We start from the raw sequence: 20,233 nt of genomic DNA, 5'->3' as shown, positions 1-20,233 counted from the left end.
AATAGCAAGTACGTCACCGAACAACTCCAGGTACTAAAGTTTGGGTTATGTCATTCAAATCACCCAGAAGATGTACTGAGACAGATATTAACACATTTATGTTACAGAGGAGCAAATAGTTCCAATTAGTTAAAAAGAGCTTACGGATTCATAAAGCCAGACTTTTTCCAAGGCTGTCTCTTTCTCTAGAGGCAGCCTTGACAAAGGCTTTAATGTAGCTCCATTTTCATTCCATGGGCAGGGAGGGAAGTTTTCATCTGATCCTTACAAGATGGTGGTAGGGCTATTGTTTAGAAGGCCTGGCTGAAGTGCACTCACAAGCCCAAAGCGAAGGCTCCTTTATAAAACTTCTGTCAGTTCCCCTATATCATCTTCCAAAGAGAACATTTAATGTTTTCTTATATAATTAATATGTTTCCCATTCTGATACACTAGAAAAAAACCCTCTTGAATATGAATTGGGCTATTGTCTTAAATGTTTCAAAAGCACATGGGCATTCTTGTGCATGTGTGCGTGTGCGGGCATGCGGGCGTTTGTGTGTGTGTGTGTGTGTGTGTGTGTGTGTATCTATAAGTAGTGAATGAACTCAGCTGTCAACAGTGTTTTAAAAGAAACTCCTCTCAAAATTCTCCATTTCCAGCTAACTTTCCACTTCAATACGATTGGAACTGAAGATCATATTGATAAGTGCTTATCTTTTAAAAAATATGAACTCTTGTTTAATGCTGATGTAAGTTTTTTTCTTTTTAATTTCAACAATCTTTCTGGAGGAAAATAATCAGTACATGTGTTTTATTGAAGGCAAATGTGAAAATGAAAGTGATTCTTTGCCTAAATAATATAGTTTTTTTAATGTAAGATGATGATGGTGGTGGTGATGGTGGTGATAACAAAAATTAATAATAGCAATAACATAGCCTGTTGGAATCAGGATAGTGGATGTCCTTGCAGGGACAAATGGCCAGTGCTCAAAGTGGCTTTAGAGTGTGAGAGGGCCGCCTCTGCTCTCTAGTAGCCGCAGGAAAGTTTTGCAGAATCTGTCTTCTCATCATTTTAAATACTGAATTAATTCAGAATTAAGAAGCAGGAATTCTTCATGGTTTTTCTCTTCAAATTAAGAGTGCTGCTCACAAGTTGTGTTAGGATTTTCTGATTATAAAAGCATTTTAGCAAACAGATAAATGCAAGTAAGTACAAAATAATATCCCCCTCTAGTATATTTCTAAAAAATTAAATATTTATTAAATTAAATATTTAGAAATTAAATATTTAATTTCTAAAAAATTAAATATGAAACTGAAATAAAATGTCTGGCTTTATATAATATTTTCTTATCATTTATTGATACTATATGAAACACAAATTGTTACGTATTTATACTTTTAAGGACTGTATCAGTTTTAATAAGACCTCATAATTTAGAAATCTAGGTTATTTTCCCCATTTTATTGTAAATAATACTGAGTTACATATTTTGTAACCCAGTCTTGATGCATTCATAGCCTGCGTTCCGTAGGCTAAATTCTTCCAGTGAAATGTGGTAGGAAGCGGTAGGGATCTATAAAATCTTTATAATATTCTGCCTATGTGTTTCTGATCAGAGCCAAGGTTTAGAAAGTGTTCATGAACCTTTCGAACCTTGTTCTTGACATGGAAATTACCTGAATTGCTGCAGCTCTTGAATCTCTTCAGGAGGAAGGAACTGCTCCCAGGGAAAATTCTGTTTTTCTCATTGAGTCAATGACCCTCATCTAATCAATGAGTGTTCTGTAGGTTTCTGAATTGCAATTCCAGACGCCTTTTCTACCACTGTCTAAGCTGCTGGTCTTAGTAATTATATTCAGGCTGATTCACTTGTGTGGAGCCAAAGTTTGGGGAAGAACTACATTATTCCTCTGCTTGTTTTCAATGTATGAAAAGACATGGGAACTAACTTAAAACCCACTCTGTGACAAAAGATGGAAACTTCCAGTAATAATCATTAAAGTCCAAGAAAAAGATAGCAGCAGCAAAATAGACAGGAGCTCCCAAAATGTTATGGAAAAGGAATGAAATCTAATCGTTTCTGTAGGTTTTAGTTAGAAGTAAAAATATTTGCATATGCATAATGCATTCTGAAATGCATATGAAGGCATTTGGGTGGAAATGTTTTGGGACATATGCTTACTGACTCTGTGTGTGTGTGTGTGTGTGTGTGTGTGTGTGTGTGTGTGTGTGTGTAAATCATACAGTGGATCATGGGTTTGAATTAATAAGCAGAAACCTGAGAGTGCTCAGGGCAAAGTCCCTGAGGTTTGCACTGAGGTATTTGCATGTGGATGTAATTTGGAGTGATTCTTGTTTTGTTGTATAATGCTTTGGAGTCTGGGGCATTTTTCAGCCTGTTTCATGTTAACTTTAGTAGCAGCTCATTACATTTGATGAAATGTAGTGTACTAATAAATAGTGTGGTGCTTAATTTGTGGTTTTGTTATTCTGAAGCAAAGCAGTATCATTCGTGTGTGTGTGTGTGTGTGTGTGTGTGTGTGTGTGTGTGTGTGTATTCACCAATTTTAATAGACTTTGGTGAGATTTGGTAAGTGAATGGTGGTGAAAGACATGACGAGGCATACCAATAAAGTCTTCAAGGACAAAACCACCACTTGTCAAATGCTTGTTAACTAAAGTCAGCACAGGGCTTTGGCCAAAATTACAACTCCATCATTAGAATATCTGAGTTGGGTTATGTTTTCTATCAGGGAAGTGTTAGTATATTTCAGAAGGCCATTTACCACGAGCCCTCAAATGAGACATATGGGGATGAATCAAAGATTTTAAAGGATTTTTCTAGAGCTCTGGGTGTCCTACAGAGGAGGCCGGAAGAACCAGGTGGCTCATGGACATCGGGAGAACAAGGCCCACAGAATCAACTGACCAGGACTCATGATGGCTCACAGAAATCTGGGAGCCTGTTGAGGTCTGACCTAGGTCGTCTGTATCTATATTATAGCTTGGTGTTCTTCTGGGACTCCTAACAGAGGGAAGGGCTGTCCCTGACTCTTATGCCTACTTATGGGAGCTTTTCCCTCCTACTGAATTGCCTTGTCTTGATGGGATGCTGTGGGCCTGGTTTTATTGTAGCCAGTTATGCCATGTTTAGTTGATGTCCCTGGGTTGATGACCCTGCTCTTTTCTGAGGGGAGTTGGATCTGGGGGAGAGAGAAGTCCAGGGTGGGGGGACTGGATAGAGGGGAGGGAGAGGAAACTATGGTTGGGATATAATACATGAGAGAATAAAAAAGAAAAAATAATTTTAAAGAAACAGTATACTTAAAAATATTCTTTCTACACTGAGAGGTTATCTATCTATCTATCTATCTATCTATCTATCTATCTATCTATCTATCTATCTACCTATCTATTTATTTACATATTTGTTGGGGGTCACGATAGGGTTTCTCAGTGTAGCAGCTCTAGCTGTCCTGGAACTCACTTTGTATATCAGGCTGGCCTCAAACCCTGCTTCTACCTCTGCCTCTGGAGTGCTGGGATTAAAGGTACACGCCACCACACCCGGCTCAAAGTGGTAAATTATTACGTAAAACACTACATCTAAATATAGTTTCCCATTTTTAGATGTTCAGACATTTTTTTGCAAGTTAAAGTCACTCTTATAAAAAATAATAAAATAATAGGACTGTTACTCATCTTGCAAAAGAAATGTAAGCCAAAGACTACAGGCAACTTCTCTTCACAGAAATATATAAATCTTACAGTGTCGGCATGCAAAAATCAGACATTAGAATTAATAATACTGCAAATGGCAAATGTGACACAGAATGCCCAAGAGAGTTATTTGGGATCCATGTTGTTTTTCTGATATTTCAAAGAGAGGTCTCAGGTCCATGAATCCTCAGTTCTTCCTGAAAGAGGTAGAGGGAGGGTGCCACTTCAACATCTCAAAAAACAAAGCAAAACGTGGCTCTACTGTCCGTTTCCAATATGCTAGGTGTAGTGGTTTGCGTTTTGAAGCCTTGTATCAGTCTGACTTGGTTCCTGAAATCTTTGACATCTTTTTGGTAGATGATCGAACTGGGAAAATTGTTAAACTCCTTTATATTTCCATAAGTATGCAGTAAACAATAAAATCTATATTCTAAGATGTGGCCTTTAAATAGTTATAAAAGTAATGTGTTAAAAAAAGAACACTGTGTTCAGAACATGTATTATCCAAACCAAGCAATGTATTAGATATATTACTGTAAATTTTACTACTTATTAACGTGGACATTCATACCTCATCCAGACTTGGTTACCCAGTTATTTACTTAGTGGCTCTCCTTCAGACTCTTCTGGGTTTTACGTCATTCTTCTAAAGTATGTGGTTTCATATGATCATATGACTGAAAAATCTGACCAGTGACAAACATAGATTGGGATTTTAGTGCCTTTGGAAAAAGTCCCGAAGTTACCTGTAATAAAATAGCAGGGTGATTCCTTGCGTCACTGAGACATGTTTACCTGATATTCTTGGCTCCCATTCTTCACCAGTTGTTTGATCCATTTCCATACCCTCATAGGCATTTTTCCCCTTTTGAAGACTGGAAATCATAAAACAGAAACCCCTGTCCATAACAGCTGCACTGAGGTCATTTACATTCGTGGTTTGCAGGTGGAAATCTCCTTCACAGAGCCCTGAATAGAAGGTTGTAAAATGTGGCCTTTGAGAGAGCCAGACCATGCCAGCCTTTTGTATAATTTATCATCCACAGACCATGTTAAGGTGCTTTTGATCTTTGATGGCAATATCTTTCAAAGTGATGTGGTGCTTATATGTAGCCATCAGTCCTTTTCTTAGGGATTCTAGTATCCTGCTGTTTTCAGTGATGGGGAAAAGGAATATTATTCAAGATGGCACAGTGATGGTTCAGTTTAAACTGAGAGATCTTAGGTCTTGTGGAAATCCAGCTGTGAAGATTAAATGAGAGAAGGTATGTGGATGATGCTTTGAAAAAACGTCACACTAATCTGACCTGAGCCTTCTCTATCAACAACTTTTCCGTTGTGCCATAACTGTCACACTCCTGGCTTCACCGACTCTTAAATATTAATTGCCCTTCTGCCAAATTTAGGATAGGGTCTTACTAAATATTAGCAGTGTCTAAACACGCAGTCACAGTTTCGCATGCCTCATACTCGGTCAAGGAATGTGTCACAGACACAGGATGAAAACCTTGGTGTCATTTAGAAACCATAGGTCAAAACTCATAGGTTTTCATGTGTAGAGATGTGACGTTTTCGTCCCTCTGCTGTTATCCTGGCCATCATACACTGCTCCAGTCTTTCCCATCAACTCTGCCAGGCTTGGCTTTGTGCTTCAGATTCAAAGACACCCCAAAGTCAAAACAAAATGGTCACAAATGCTGACTCGTGTGTGTGTTTTTTTTTAACATTTTAAAATATTTTTTAAAACTAGTTTTCGCAGGAATACTGACCAGACTTGGGTCTGAATTGCCTCAAAATTCTGGCAAAGTTCAAGAAAATTTTAGTGGATGTGAGCCAACTTATAGATATCTAGAAAAAAATATTACTTTTCTAAAGGCATCAGAACAAATCTTATTTAACAAGATAGTCTCAACTGACTTAAACAATCAGTTAGTACTTAGCATTTAAGAAGAATTTTTTATCTGTATTTGATAAAAATAAAACAATGATCTAATTTATATTTTTGTTTTGCGTGGATACTGTGAATTTGGAAAATATAGGTACATTTTTGATCAATGAATATAAAATATAATTTTGGCTTCGTTGCCTTTGAAGTTCCTCTTGAAGATCTGCCATCGAGAAGGGAGGGTGTCTTAAGATTTTGCTTATTAAATTGAACTCGGTACTTTTAGAACTTCATTATAAACTTTCTGCAAAGTGTTTTTTTCTAATGGTAATACTGACAAATACGATAATAGACACCAATCCAAGGGTCTTAATTACATGTTTGTGCACAGACTGTGCATGGCTTGATGTGTGTTTGGTTTGATTTGTGGTGATAATTTTGCCAGACTAAGCCTCTGAGCTGGGTAGTGAACAGTAAAGCTGATCAGTATGAACATTTCCCCGTCGATGGAATTATTTTTACTTTTCTTGGAAAGCTTAATTACGTCTTTCAAACATGATTTCATTTAGATCGTTTTATGGTTTGCATGTCTGAATACTAATAGTAACCTGATATTTATAGAGAGCTGACTTCAGGACCAAAGTCAATTTTTAGTCAGTAGAGGACATAGGAATAAATTGCCTCCAAGCAACATCTAAAATGGTATTTAGACTTAAAATGACCAAATAACGCTTAGATTTTAGAAATTAACTATAGTAGTTTTTCTTTTAACTGACACTATTAGGCCCTTTTATGCTACTAGAAGTTATTAAAACCTACAGCCCTGAGAGATTTTATTAATGTTACTACAGATAATAAAAAAATGAAGCAATCTTGGCATACTGTGTGTCTGTAACACACCAAGGAACATTTTGTTGAGAGTACGTTGACTATACAGATTGAACACAGATAAAAATAAAGTAAGCCCAGAAGTTTAGACATTTCGAGCATCTAAACATAAGGGTACATAAACTTTAGTGTTGGGCTATGGATAATTCGCATTATCTCGAAAGATGATTTGATGTTTAGATTAAGTCATTTCATTTCCCAGAGTCTCTGGTTGTTACAATGATTTAAATTGCATCATCGTTGTAGTGATCATGGGAATGCTTTAAAAGATGTCTCCATCGGGGACACGGAGAACTCTACAAAGAGCAAAGTCCTTATGCAAATATAACTGCTTAAGGAGTGGTAGAACCAATTCGTTTATTGATAATGTTAAATAGCTTTAGATTTATAAGCTCCTTGGTACCATTTACTTCTGCCGAGAACTTCTGCGCATGCGCAGCAGGTAATTGTTATGATTACAGCAGAGGGTGTTAGAATAGTAGAAATGACTGAGAGAAAATGGTTGACTACACCCAGTAAGACCCAATGGTGTTAATGGCCTATAGACCACCTAGGGATTTGTTTTTCCTCCAGAATCTAAAAACTCTTTTTTCCCCCAACCACACATAAGTTTTTGAACTCTGCATTTCTTTTCATTTATTAAACACTTGTAGATTTCATTTCTATTTATTTATTGGGTTACTTTATGTGTACGGGTGCTCTGCCCCAAATGTATCATGTGTATACAATGTTGTCTGTGGAAGCCAGAAGAGGGCGTCAGGTCCCCTGAAACTGGACCTACTATTGTGAACCACCTTGTGGGTACTGGAAATCAAATTGGGTTCGCTGAAAAAGCAGACAGTGCTCTTAACCACTGAACTATCTCTCCAGCCTCACACTTGTAGATTTAAAAAAAATACATACGTTGGTATCTATTTTTTTCAGAAGGACCCGAAGGAAGAGATTCCTATAGCCTCTGCGGTTTTGAACCCATCCATATGATCTGTAAAAAGTTAGATTTTATTAAGTGAATAAATAACTGGGGAGATAAACACAGATATTTATTGACTCAGCGCTGTTCGATAATGGGTTGAGAAACAACTAGCTATTATCCTTCTACATATTAAAACGAGCTATTACAAAAGTATCTCAAAATACAACATTACTTTAGAAACGTGATATAAAGCCATTTATACTCCGTTCATTTCAGTAAAGGTTCCAGAGTGCTAGAAAAGCGAGCATCCTTGGTTTTGTTACTGTTTTGCCTTGGCTATTTGTAATTATTCTCTTTTCGGTTTATTCTGACATTCTTCTAGCAGAGGTGTGGGGGGGAATTCCTGGTGAAAAGACATAGCTATGAGAATATTGGAAAAGAGGGCCAATTGCAGATCTTGCCTAGTCTCAGGAAAAGGAACAGGAGGAAAGGTTTTAAAAGATTTGAAAATGAATAACACTTAAGCGCATGTAAATAAAGCAAGTGTGCAATATCGGGTTAGATGTATCCAAAGAGAATTACTACTATGTTAGTAGATTATATTCCATTACATAATGCCAACGTTATTAGCCACACACTAATGCTAAATTTAAACTATTTTTAAAGAACTTTTATAGAACTTCTAATTCACTGTTCTTTGGAGGCGGGTTGGCATTCGAAAGCCATGGCACCTCTCTATCATCGATGATACCTCTCTATCATCGATGCAAAGGTGCAATGAGACTTAGTTCCAAATATGAATTCATTTCCGTCTAGATTTATTGCCTTTCAAACATTAGCCAGTCACTCTTGAATGCCCAGAAGATAACTTTTCAAGTATATTCAACTAAGAAGTAACGGTGCATTAAAACAAGATGACAAAAAGTTATCCATGAAAAATTACTTGCTAAAACAGAATAATATTAAAGTACCTGTGACTTACTGACCTATATAATCAGAACATACGGAAGACTATTTTCCATCCTATTCATACAGCACAGGGACACGTCTTTTAAGACTGGCTTCTGGCTTATAGCTCCCAATGATGCCAGTATCTGTCTCAAATGGAAATGAATGCATTGGTACTCTACATTTCATAGCATTGCACGGCTTTGACTTTGGTTTATATATGTAATTAAAAACACTGGAACTGTACCACATGCTTAAGAGATGCTGCTGGGGGGCGGGGAGTGGAAAAAGAGGGAAAGGAGGTGCAGCCTCTGGGAGTGACAGTGTTGACAAGAAGTCTCAGGGCACTAAAAGTGTTGACAATTCAGTAAAGGTCAGACACATCCTATGTGAAAAACATGGTAAAATCATGGAAGGTATGGAAAAGTTAAAGTCTGGGATGAGATTCAGTGAAGTGGCCACACAGTAGAGTGAAGTAAAGCCAGACAAGGACTTGGGTTGGATGATCCCAGGGTCTATGGTGGGGCCACTTCAAGAAGCAGCATTTGCCTTGCCTGTAAGTGGGATGGATAAACCTGTGTTTACAGGCCCGCCAGTTAAGGCAAAAACTGGATATCATATTATTAATGATTGAAGGGAGAAAATAAAATCACATGAAAGACTGAAAAAAAAAACCACTCTAGCCTTAATAAGAATCTCAGAAATGTGTTGTGAGCTTTTGTTAGATGTATATTTAACCCACGTGAGAATCAAAGAGAATCAAATGGGCTAATAAAAGAATGACAATCTCCTTTGAGGGGAAATGTTCTGTCTAGGTGCTGACAGGAGGTGCCAGGCACAGTCAGGCTCCTGCCCTGTGCTTGAAATGGAAAGTGAACTGACAGAGCCCAGGAAGGAATTCTGCCCATTAGTGTTCCCAAATTCACACCAATAAGGACTGTAGTCTAACATCAGGTAGTTATAACAGAGAAGACATTTATAAAAGCCCAGTTTGCAGTATAATTTTTTTAAAAAGGAAATGCCTGAGCTAGCCGTCTGTAAAGGAATGAGATTAAGTCATGATACAGTGGATGGCAGGAAGATACAGTAATGGAAATCCCATCTAGTATTTAAATTTAAGGAAGCACTCATCCCGCAATGCTAAATGAGAAAAATCAATATCCAAAAGTATTACAAGTTTGTTACAGATATTGAATTTCTAACTGCATGGGAAATAAAAGAACAGAAGGAAGAAGATGAAAATCCTAGTAGCATTAGCAGTGGGTGTTTAAGTTTTTACACTTACAATTTTAATCTTTCTAGGATAAACATGTATAATTTTATTCCTACGTTATTATTACTCTAGTGTGACAGGACATTGCACTTGCGCAGTCTTGCTATGACTTCGTTTTGCAAGTGCACGATGAGGGGCAAAATCAAGCATTTCTTTGGGATTGACCACTGGAGTGAATGGACACAATCACAATCACGTGCTCCAGCTCAGTTCCTTACCTCAGGGAACTTAAACAAGTATTTCCTAAAGCCCCAGCTTCATTTGCTACCAGGTCACTCAGAAGGAAGAACTGTGGGGTAGCAGAGGGTCTAGGAAGCTAGCTTCCCAGAATGAACCGGTTCAATTTGACCTCTTATCTGCAGGCATTCTCAAAACATCAGAAATTTTCTCTTCTTTTGGCTTTTTGCAATAGTCTCTAGATGGCTTAAAAAGGAAAGACAGCGTTCCTACCCACTACTTAAAATAGTTTTACCTGCACACGATTGTTATAGCTCATTAAGAGATACCAGCCCTTTCCGACAGGCAACTGTTGAAAATGCTAATCCCAAGTCCTTGGGGGTACCAGTGTGGAAAGTGCACCACCGGGAGGGAGACCTCCCCACCCCCATAACTCCCACCCTGAGCAGGAAAGACAAAAACAGAGTTTGTGCAAAAGGCAGAATGGGGCCTTGTCACTGAATGGATTGCATTTAACTCTGCGACAAATTAGGGTGCACTTGGAATCAATAAAGGGGGCGGTTTCCACTGCACACAGTACCAGGGTGGTGTAGGGGTGGCGAGGAGGGAGGGAGAACGATCCTTCTCAGAGGCTGCCCTTGAGAGAGAGTTGGTCCAGTCCCTGCACCACTCACACCCTCTTTGTTTCCCTCTAACAGGTCAGAGAGGACCAAGCCCTGGCAGACCACAAGGAACCCAGAGAAAGTTGCACTCCCTTGAGAGGAGCACTCCCCTGGTCTCTGCTTTAGTCGTGCTCACCTGCACTTGCTAGAGTGAAGACCCTGCTAGAGGTGGCGATGCGGCAGCAACTACTTTTGCGAGAGCAAAGCATTCTGTTTTATTATTTCTACTTTTGAAGGGAGCAAGGAGAAGAGATCAGACTTTAGAGAAGCTCAGCAAAGGTCCTTGGAGGAGCGGACCAGTTTCCCACCCGTTCCAGGCAAGAAGCTCTAACCCCCTAAAGCCTTGACTTCGGGAACTCCTAACTTGTCAATTTAGCCATTTTTTTTTTTGTGCGCGATCCCCAATTTATTCACTGCAGAGATACAGCGAGTGGGGATCATACCGTCTCAAACCTAAGCTCAGAAGGCCAAGGGTCCTTTCGCCTTTCAGACGCACCCCGCCAAGCAAGATGGGGGGGGGGATGTCTCTCGTCCCACCCCTCCCCGCTCAGCTGGCCTCCTTTTCCTCCTTGCTCTGCAGGAGCTCGGTCATGAAAGAAATGTAGACGATGGCCAAGCGGAGGGTCTCGATCCTGGACAGCCTCTTCTCATAAGCGAAGGTGGGCACCTTCCTGCGCAGCTGGTCGAAGGCCTCGTTTAGGTTAAACATCCTCTTTCTCTCGCGAATGTTGGCGGCCTGGCGCTGGGCATAAGTGATGACTCTTTTCCTTTTGGGGCGGCCCAGCAAGGATGCTACTCGGCCGCGCCCCTCTCCCTCCTCTTCCTCCTCTTCCGGGTCCTCATAGTCCACTTCTCCCCCCTCTACTTCCTGGTATCTTCCCTCAAACTGCAACAGCCCCCTTCCTTCTCTGAACCCCAGTGTTTGGTCCTCAAAAGGGACCCCAGGTGGGAACTCGCAGAGAAAAGGGTGTCTGGGAGAGGCCAGAGAGAGATCTGCTACGAAGTTCAGCACGTTAGCGTCCAAGCAGCTCTCTGGATAGGCGGCCATCGCTCAGTGTCGATTTTCTTGCAGGAAGAGCATAGCTGCGGATAGGGCTACTTAATAGCCTTGACTTCTGCTGTGCATCATCACCAAGCGAGGAAGCATTAGCATTTATAACCAGACTGAAAAGGATTATTCGCAGGGAGAGGGAAGTCTAGGGAAACGTCCTCTTCTGTGAGCTGATAGAAGGTGACAAGTTTAAGCACTCACAAAGGCTTAAGGCGACAGGCTTTCAAGCTCTAAGATATTTCCCCCTTGCTACACCACACAGGGCAGTTCCTTCTTGGCAGCAGGCCCCAGTTCTTACCTGCTGTGCTTTTTTTCCCTCTGGTCTCACCCCTGTATCCATCCAATGTTCTCCTGGTTCCTTATTTCATGTAGGTCTTTAATTTCGATTTGGCTCTTCAAAGCCAAGATCTTTCCACCGTGATGGCTTCTCCTTGGCTTCAGGGTAGGAGTCCTGAATCTTGCCGCCATTTGCCAATGGATGTGAAACAAGGGCATGCGCTTTTAATGATGTCCAGAAGAGGGGCCCTTCCTGCCAGGGGTCGAGGGGAGCTGTTTGTCTGGTATCCCAGCACAGCGACTGCTGAAAGGCAAGACCTTCCATTAGCTTAAGTAAGCATGGCTAGGGGGCCGATCACATTCCCCAGTGTCTCTGTTGGAACCAGTGTCTTTTCTCCTTCTAGGGCATCGCAAACAACTCCCTGCCTGGTTACAGACCCTGACTTCTGAAGTCGGCTTGGACACATTTTTTTTTACAATCGACTGACAATTGAGATACTTGACTTACTCTCCCTGGTCTTATTCTCTACTGTGGAAGGGTGTATTTGAAGGAAAGGGTTACGGTGATAATGAAATATAAAATGGAGACTCCAGACATTTACTGCATAAGCCCTTTATTGTTTAATTACCCCTTAGGGTTCAAAGTAACTCCGTCCTGTCCCCGTGGTCGCAGTCCCTGCCCCCCACTCCCCTGTTAACCTCCTTTGAAAATTTCGATTTAGCTTTAATAAGAGAGAGAACAGCTCACGCTCTGTTAGGGAGTTAGCCTTCGGACTTTAAAATTGCCAATCGAGCATTTGTTCTTGAACAAAGAAAAACCCTGACACTTTGATCTGGCTGCTACCGTTGTTCCTTTATATACAGCAGTAAGGTTTTAGAAGGAAAGCTATACCTTACTGAATTGTGCTTCAGGGAAATTTGGTGGCTATCTACAGAAGTAGAAGAGATTCTAAACTTGATTCACTAAGAAGTTTTTCTGATTTTTGTATATCCCAAATTTTCACACAAAACTTTTTTTTTGTTTACTGACAGCTAGCTAATCACTCAGTGTAGAGATCTGTAAAAAAAAAAATCTCAGAGGCAAACAACACGTTGAAAAATCAGTTCGAAGCAGAAAATATGTAAATGGAGATTTTCTGATTTCAGGGAGAATCAGGAAAGATATCAGTTCCCTTGAAAGAATAAGCGTAGTCGGTACATTGGACAGCTCCCAGAACTACCTATTTCTACTAGCAGAGTTCTCTTCCCTCTTCACTTCCAGTGTGTAAGCGAAGCGAGGATTTCTAGTGTGCATGGCAGGGTAATTAAAGAACTCAGTAATATTAAAAGAAAAAGATTTTTGCAATTTTCACAAGTAGGAAGTAAACAAATGCCTAGAGAGATAACAATTTTTAATGTTGCTTAAACGTTAGACAGTATATACATATAATCACTACATGTTACTCCCTCAGTATTTCCCAGTTTTATGCCCTTATATAACAGTTAAAATAAACTTTATCATTTTGCAATGCAACATAATATTGGATTATTATTTTTCTTTTCATTTTGAACCTCAGATCCAGGCTCCTCTTCATGGTCTCCTTCTTTAATAGATTTCCCACTACTTTTGTTTGAGTTTATTCTTAAGTTCCTTATTGATATTGGGATAGCAGTGGTAAGGATTGTACAGTTTTCTGAGATAGGACGGTGAGGAAGGGCTTTGTTTTGATTGCTTACTTGGTTTATTTTTACTGCAGGAAAGAACAACTGAAAAAGACGAAGTGCACAGCTCAGTTGGTAGAAAGCTTCTCTACTACGTAGAAAGCCTCAGGACTGATCCCCAGCACCACATAAATTGAATTTGATGGTGCAAAACTATACTCCTACCACATGAAAGGTGGAGGCAGGAGGATTAGAAGTTCAAGGTTATCCTCAGCTATCCAGTGTGTTGGATGAATGACAGGCTATGAAACCCAGGAGGAGGAGGAGGGGAGGAGGAGGAGGGGAGGAGGAGGAGGGGAGGAAGAGGAGGACAGGGAAGTGGCACAGAAATATCAACAATGCTTAAGGAACCAGTAAATGAGAGAAATGAATTTTGTATCGGCCATTCAATTCCCATGATCCCTGTTTTATTTAAATGTCACTAAATACTTGTGTAAATTTTGTGGTTGATCTTTAATTGTCTATGAGTTTTCTTACACCAAACATATACGAGCCAATAAAGAATCAGTTTCACAGCAAAACCAGATTACATGGTGACAGGAAACATAATAGAAAATTCAAATTAAACCTGATGAAAGCAATGAGGCACCACCAAGGAAACAATTTTTGCACTAAAATTCTTTAGTTAGGAGAATGGCCATTTCAAAAATCATATAACATCCAGTTCTGGGTTGAAATATTTGTGTAAATATACTAGAAATGTAGAAAATCAAGTCTTACTAAATACATATTCAAAGCAACAGTTAAGACTGTTCTTGTTTTCCATTTTATCAAAGCAATCTCAAGTGAAATCCTTGGTTTGTGCCACAGTAACTTGTGAGATTCTAATCATACAGAAACAATTAGTGCCCAAAAGGTTAGAAGTCTGTTATAATGACTGGTTCTTTTTATCTACCATTATAAAATGTACAAATAAAATGGGCCTTTTCTGCTTACTTTGATACACTTTTAAAAGCTTTGTGGCTATCTGACCAACAGTAAACCTATACAGTAGACAATGAATTAATAAAAAGCTTAGTGATTTAATCACTTCAATCCACAGGAAAGAATAATTCTTTTTAATTTCTAGACTTCAAAGTGTTACTGGCTGGTTTGATGTGTCAACTAGACACAAGCTGAAGTTACCACAGAGAAAGGATTCTCAGTTGAGGAAATGCCTCCATGAGACCCAGCTGTAAGGAATTTTCTCAACTAATGATCAAGGCAGGAGGACCCAGCCCATTGTGGATGGTGCCATCCCTGGGCTGGTGGTCTTGGGTTCTATAAGAGAGCAAGCTGAGCAAGCCAGGGGAAGCAAGCCAGTAAGTAACATCCCTCCATGGCCTCTGCATCAGCTCCTGCTTCCTGACCTGCTTGAGTTCCAGTCCTGACTTCCTTTGGTGATGAACAGCAATGTAGAAGTGTAAGCTGAATAAACCCTTTCCTCCCCAACTTGCTTCTTGGTCATGATGTTTGTGCATCATAGAAACCCTGACTAAGACAAAAGTTAATAAACAAACATTAAAATAATTATTAAAAATAATCATTAAAAATAATAATCCAGTGCTGCTGAAAGGAATCTAAATTAACGAGGTTGAGTTCCTCTGGGTTCCAGGGATGCAGTGCATGAGTTTTGGAAATCTATATCAGGACTTTCGGAAACTTTGCTGAGAATCCCTTAGCGGTCAACATGAAACTGAATCAGTTACGTTGCTTGTATCTGCATTTCTCCAGAGAATCTCCAGGTTTACTTACAATATCTTTGTAAATTCAGAGTCAAAGCAAAATTCAAGCAACCAAGGAACTGGAACAAAAGTTCCAAAGGGGTTTAGAGAGACTTTTAAAATTAATAAGTAAAGAAAGGTAGATTTAAAAAAAATATTAAAATTATTAAACTATTAATAATTATTGTGCCCCATTTTTATATTACTTCTGGTATTCTCAAGCACTGTGCACTTGGTAAACAGTCAGCTGCCGAGGAGCATATCAAAGATAAACGTTTGTCATGCTCCCAGGGAGAGTGTCTTAGAAGCTCTTGCTCTAACATGAAGAAGGGTTTTGTGCCCTCTTTCTTTTTTTTTTTTTTTTCATTTTTTTTTTATTAACTTGAGTATTTCTTATATACATTTCGAGTGTTATTACCTTTCCCGGTTTCCGGGCAAACATCCCCCTCCCCCCTCCCCTTCCTTATGGGTGTTCCCCTCCCAACCCTCCCCCCATTGCCGCCCTCCCCCCATAGACTAGTTCACTGGGGGTTCAGTCTTAGCAGGACCCAGGGCTTCCCCTTCCACTGGTGCTCTTACTAGGATATTCATTGCTACCTATGGGGTCAGAGTCCAGGGTCAGTCCATGTATAGTCTTTAGGTAGTGGCTTAGTCCCTGGAAGCTCTGGTTGCTTGGCATTGTTGTACTTTTGGGGTCTCGAGCCCCTTCAAGCTCTTCCAGTTCTTTCTCTGATTCCTTCAATAGGGGACCTATTCTCAGTTCAGTGGTTTGCTGCTGGCATTCGCCTCTGTATTTGCTGTATTCTGGCTGTGTCTCTCAGGAGCGATCTACATCCGGCTCCTGTCGGTCTGCACTTCTTTGCTTCATCCATCTTGTCTAATTGGGTGGCTGTATATGTATGGGCCACATGTGGGGCAGGCTCTGAATGGGTGTTCCTTCAGTCTCTGTTTTAATCTTTGCCTCTCCCTTCCCTGCCAAGGGTATTCTTTTTCCTCATTTAAAGAAGGAGTGAAGCATTCACATTTTGATCATCCGTCTTGAGTTTCGTTTGTTCTAGGGATCTAGGGTAATTCAAGCATTTGGGCTAATAGCCACTTATCAATGAGTGCATACCATGTATGTCTTTCTGTGATTGGGTTAGCTCACTCAGGATGATATTTTCCAGTTCCAACCATTTGCCTACGAATTTCATAAACTCGTTGTTTTTGATAGCTGAGTAATATTCCATTGTGTAGATGTACCACATTTTCTGTATCCATTCCTCTGTTGAAGGGCATCTGGGTTCTTTCCATTTTCTGGCTATTATAAATAAGGCTGCGATGAACATAGTGGAGCACGTGTCTCTTTTATATGTTGAGGCATCTTTTGGGTATATGCCCAAGAGAGGTATAGCTGGATCCTCAGGCAGTTCAATGTCCAATTTTCTGAGGAACCTCCAGACTGATTTCCAGAATGGTTTTACCAGTCTGCAACCCCACCAACAATGGAGGAGTGTTCCTCTTTCTCCACATCCTCGCCAGCATCTGCTGTCACCTGAGTTTTTGATCTTAGCCAATCGCACTCTTTCTATTCTATTTCAAATCTGTATCACAGTGGCCATGGCTAATTTATAGGTAAAAAATGTATATATGTTTACATTTTTCTACTTACATGTTATGCAAGCTTGCTTTGGAGTTTGTAATGTATTCCTTAAGTTAATGAATTATAAACGTGAATATCAATTAATCTTTAGGAAGTGAACATACTCATGAAAGCAGTGTCTAAACCACAATAGAATGCCTTTACTGAAGTTTCAGATAGAATAAGGAGAAATACATGAACTGCATTGCTTGTGACTATTTCACCAAATGAGGGCACCTGTGTCGGAAGTACTAAATGCACAGAAAACATTACAAACATCCCGAAAGGCTTCTCCTGCAACCTTGCATCTCCATCTGACCACTACTCACTCTGAGTATGCTTATAAGTGTTTGATTTCTCAGATTGATTTAGCTCCAGATAAGAGGCCAAACAGAGAGACTGACTCCCTTTTAGCTTCACTGGAATCTTGTGTTCCACAGCATCCAGATCTGTAATTTCTTTCCTCTCTGTGAGCTTGGTGTTCAGATAGGGGACCTGTGGCAGCTACCACTCTAGGGTGTTTGTTGTGAGCACTTTGACACAATGCTTAGTGAAGAGAATTGCTTGAGGAAACATGGATCTTTGTCCTTAAGAATTTCATACTAGAAGTATCTGGTGACTGGATTGTTGGGATTGGATGTGAAACACTCGGTCTTGTCCACCTGTCGGTAAGACCCGCCTGGCTGTGATTATTTATTTTGTATGTAAAACATGACTAAATCCGTCTCCCACAAAGATACTCCCTAAACAGGAGTTTTCCCTGTTATTTTTCAGCCAAAGTTTCCAAATAGAGTTGTGTTCCTTGCCCCAACTCTTGTTTCTGAATTTAAGTGACCTACTTTTCAGCAAGCAGTAATTTATGCCCACTAACAGATGCCTCCTGTAAGCGGGATCATGCTGAGTTTGGCCTTCTCTGTTACTGGCACATTTCACTTAGCACAGTGTCCTCAAGGGTCATCCACATCAGCGATGCACCAACACTTCATTTCTTTCTAAGGTAGAACAGTAGTCCACCATATATTTAGATCACATTCTGTTTATCCATTGATGGATGTCTAAGAACCTTGCAATTTTCAGCTACTGTGAATGAAACTGTTTGAACAGGCTAACCAGACTTCTCTGTGAGATTCTGCTTTGAATCTTTCTGAGTTTACATTCATAAAAGGAACTACTTAAAATTCGGTGCTTCTATTGTTCTTTTTTTACTTTTTGGAATAATTGTTTTGTTTCCCACACAGTTTTACTATATTAAGTTCTCAGGAATGCTACACATGTCCTCCAATCACTTTACATCCTACCAGTTTCTGTTTTCCTTAATAATAGTAGTTATCGATATGTGAGGTTGTGGGGTGGTGAGGTTGTGGGGTTGTGAGGTTGTGAGGTTGTAGGTTTTGTTGCTGTTTGTTCGTTTGGCATTCTATTGAGATCCTGTCCCATCATCCACTATGTAGCCTAGGCTGGTCTGGAACTTCAGACCTCAGCCTGTGGTCATGTATCTCTATGCTGACAACTGGTACCTGATTATATAGTTGGTTTTGCAAGATGCTACAGATTGAAGATGTCATGTTCTTTTTCGTGTATTTGTTGGTTATTTGTGTATTTGGGGGGGTGGTAAATGTCGAAGACCTCTGTCTACCAAATTGGTTTCCTTCACTTTCTGTTTCTTTCTTGTAAGAGTATTATTGGAAAAAATGTTTTTTGATGGTTTAGCTTATATACTGTGAACTTTGAAACATGGTCTATACCCAAAATGCACTTTAAAAACAATAATTTTACTTTGAACGTGTCAAGGAAGGAGGTCTTTATGCACTCTGGATTTCAACATTTTGCTTTATTGTAGGTTGCTTTATTACTCTGCTGGAAAAAATGTTTTGTTGTTAAAAAAAAGCGCTTAAATGTTTGTAAAAGATAATTCATCCAGCCTTTTGTCTTCCTCTTTGTGTCAAATCCAAGAACTTGCATTTCTAGACTTTTGTCCTACATTGTCTCCTAAGAGCTTTGTGGTTGTAAGTCATATATTCAAGGTTTTAGTCCATTTTAAAGCTAATTTTTATATATGGTTTTAGGTAAAGATCAAACCTCATTCTTTTAAAAGTAGAAGCTCAAATTTTTCAGATGTGAACAGACACAATGACCAAGGCAACTCCTATAAGGACAATGTTTAGTTAGGGCTGGCTTACAACAGGTTCAGAGGTCAGTCCAATATCATCAAGCAGGAGCATGGCAGCATCCAGGCAGACATGGTGCAGGAGTAGCTGAGAGTTCTATGTCTTCATCTGAAGGCTGCTGCCAGAATACTGACTTCCAGACAGCTAGGGTGAGGGTTTTAAGACCATGCCCATGGCAACACACCTATTCCAACAAGGCTACACCTTCTAATCCTGCCACTCCCTGGGCCAAGTATATACAAACCACCGCATATGGGTAATAGAGGGAGTGGTCTAGATTTCTCTAATTTTAACTAGATAGGTGGAGTTGGAAGCCATGTAACTCTGGGAGCCAGTCAGATGTGTCCAAACCCCAAAAATCTTGTCCAGAGACCAGCAGAAGTAGGACGGTTTTACTCCTTGCTCTGGGCCTGAATGTCCAAACTCACATAGGCCTTCAGACACCCACCTCTGCACCCCTGAGGTAGTCATGTAGCCTCGTGGCCAAATTATAGGTTAAACATCTTTTCTCTTTATAGGTATCCAGATAGAACAGCACCATTATTGGAGAAATCGTTCTTACTAACCTTACTTGTAAAGTTTTTTTTTTTTAAAACTATCTGGATGTTCTCTTTATTTCTTTCAAAGCTCTAAGAAGGCGTGTAAAAGCAAATTCATTCTCAGGTTATCTATGTTTTGGGGTGAGAGATAAATGTTTCTACTCAAGGTGTTTGCTATTGTAGTAATAACACAAGTTCAAACCATAGTAAAGACTCCTTACAATGCTGGTGTTTAAGCATTGGCAAGATTTTTCTTCAGTAGGGAAGAATTTATATTTTCTAGGCCATACAATGTCTTTTTGCCACCCCCTAGCATGGATGGTAAGGTGCGGTAGATAAATGCAGATGTGCAAGCACAGTTATTGCTGTGGGCTGGATGTGCACAGCTCCCAAAGGCTCATGTGCTTACCGTTATCTCCAAGTTGATACTTTTAGAAAGCGGCAGAAATTTTAAGGTGTGCATGCTAATGGAAAGTTTTAGGACCTAGTGACCTAGAAGTGATATTTGGCCCTGAAGTGGAGTGAAGGACCCTTCTCTTGCTCTTTTTTTGTTTTTCATTGTTGGCCATCTCATGGGCAAAGTTGTCCTATCCTTTGCCCCCTGTTGTAAGATACAGCAGCTCTCTTTCCGAGACCTGTGGTGCGTGCTGTGGAGCCTTGTCCAGTCTGTTCTGTCCTGACTCACCGCTGTTCACTCCTGCTGAGGAACAAGTCGGTCAGGA

At 40.0% G+C, this 20,233-nt stretch overlaps 1 protein-coding gene and 1 pseudogene across 1 annotated transcript; one reads left to right on the top strand and one right to left on the bottom strand.

Moving 5' to 3' along the window:
• The first annotated feature begins 8,590 nt into the window (after positions 1-8,590).
• On the top strand, positions 8,591-8,987 carry Pin4-ps3 (peptidylprolyl cis/trans isomerase, NIMA-interacting 4, pseudogene 3; annotated as a pseudogene).
• A 1,679-nt stretch (positions 8,988-10,666) lies between these two features.
• Ferd3l (Fer3-like bHLH transcription factor) lies at positions 10,667-11,556 on the bottom strand. Its single transcript, NM_001108980.1, has one exon. The coding sequence runs from the start codon at positions 11,498-11,500 to the stop codon at positions 11,000-11,002; it is 501 nt and encodes a 166-aa protein (NP_001102450.1). The 5' UTR covers positions 11,501-11,556; the 3' UTR covers positions 10,667-10,999.
• Positions 11,557-20,233: the final 8,677 nt, after the last annotated feature.

The sequence above is a fragment of the Rattus norvegicus genome, chromosome 6, assembly GCF_036323735.1.
Source record: "Rattus norvegicus strain BN/NHsdMcwi chromosome 6, GRCr8, whole genome shotgun sequence".
NCBI lineage: Eukaryota > Metazoa > Chordata > Mammalia > Rodentia > Muridae > Rattus > Rattus norvegicus.
The sequence above is the reverse complement of the archived record's forward strand: the minus strand, read 5'-3'. Positions and strand labels throughout refer to the sequence as shown.

Bases quoted from the DNA above. Each gene is read 5' to 3' on its own strand.
- Ferd3l (NM_001108980.1), bottom strand. From the start codon at position 11,500: ATGGCCGCCTATCCAGAGAGCTGCTTGGACGCTAACGTGCTGAACTTC.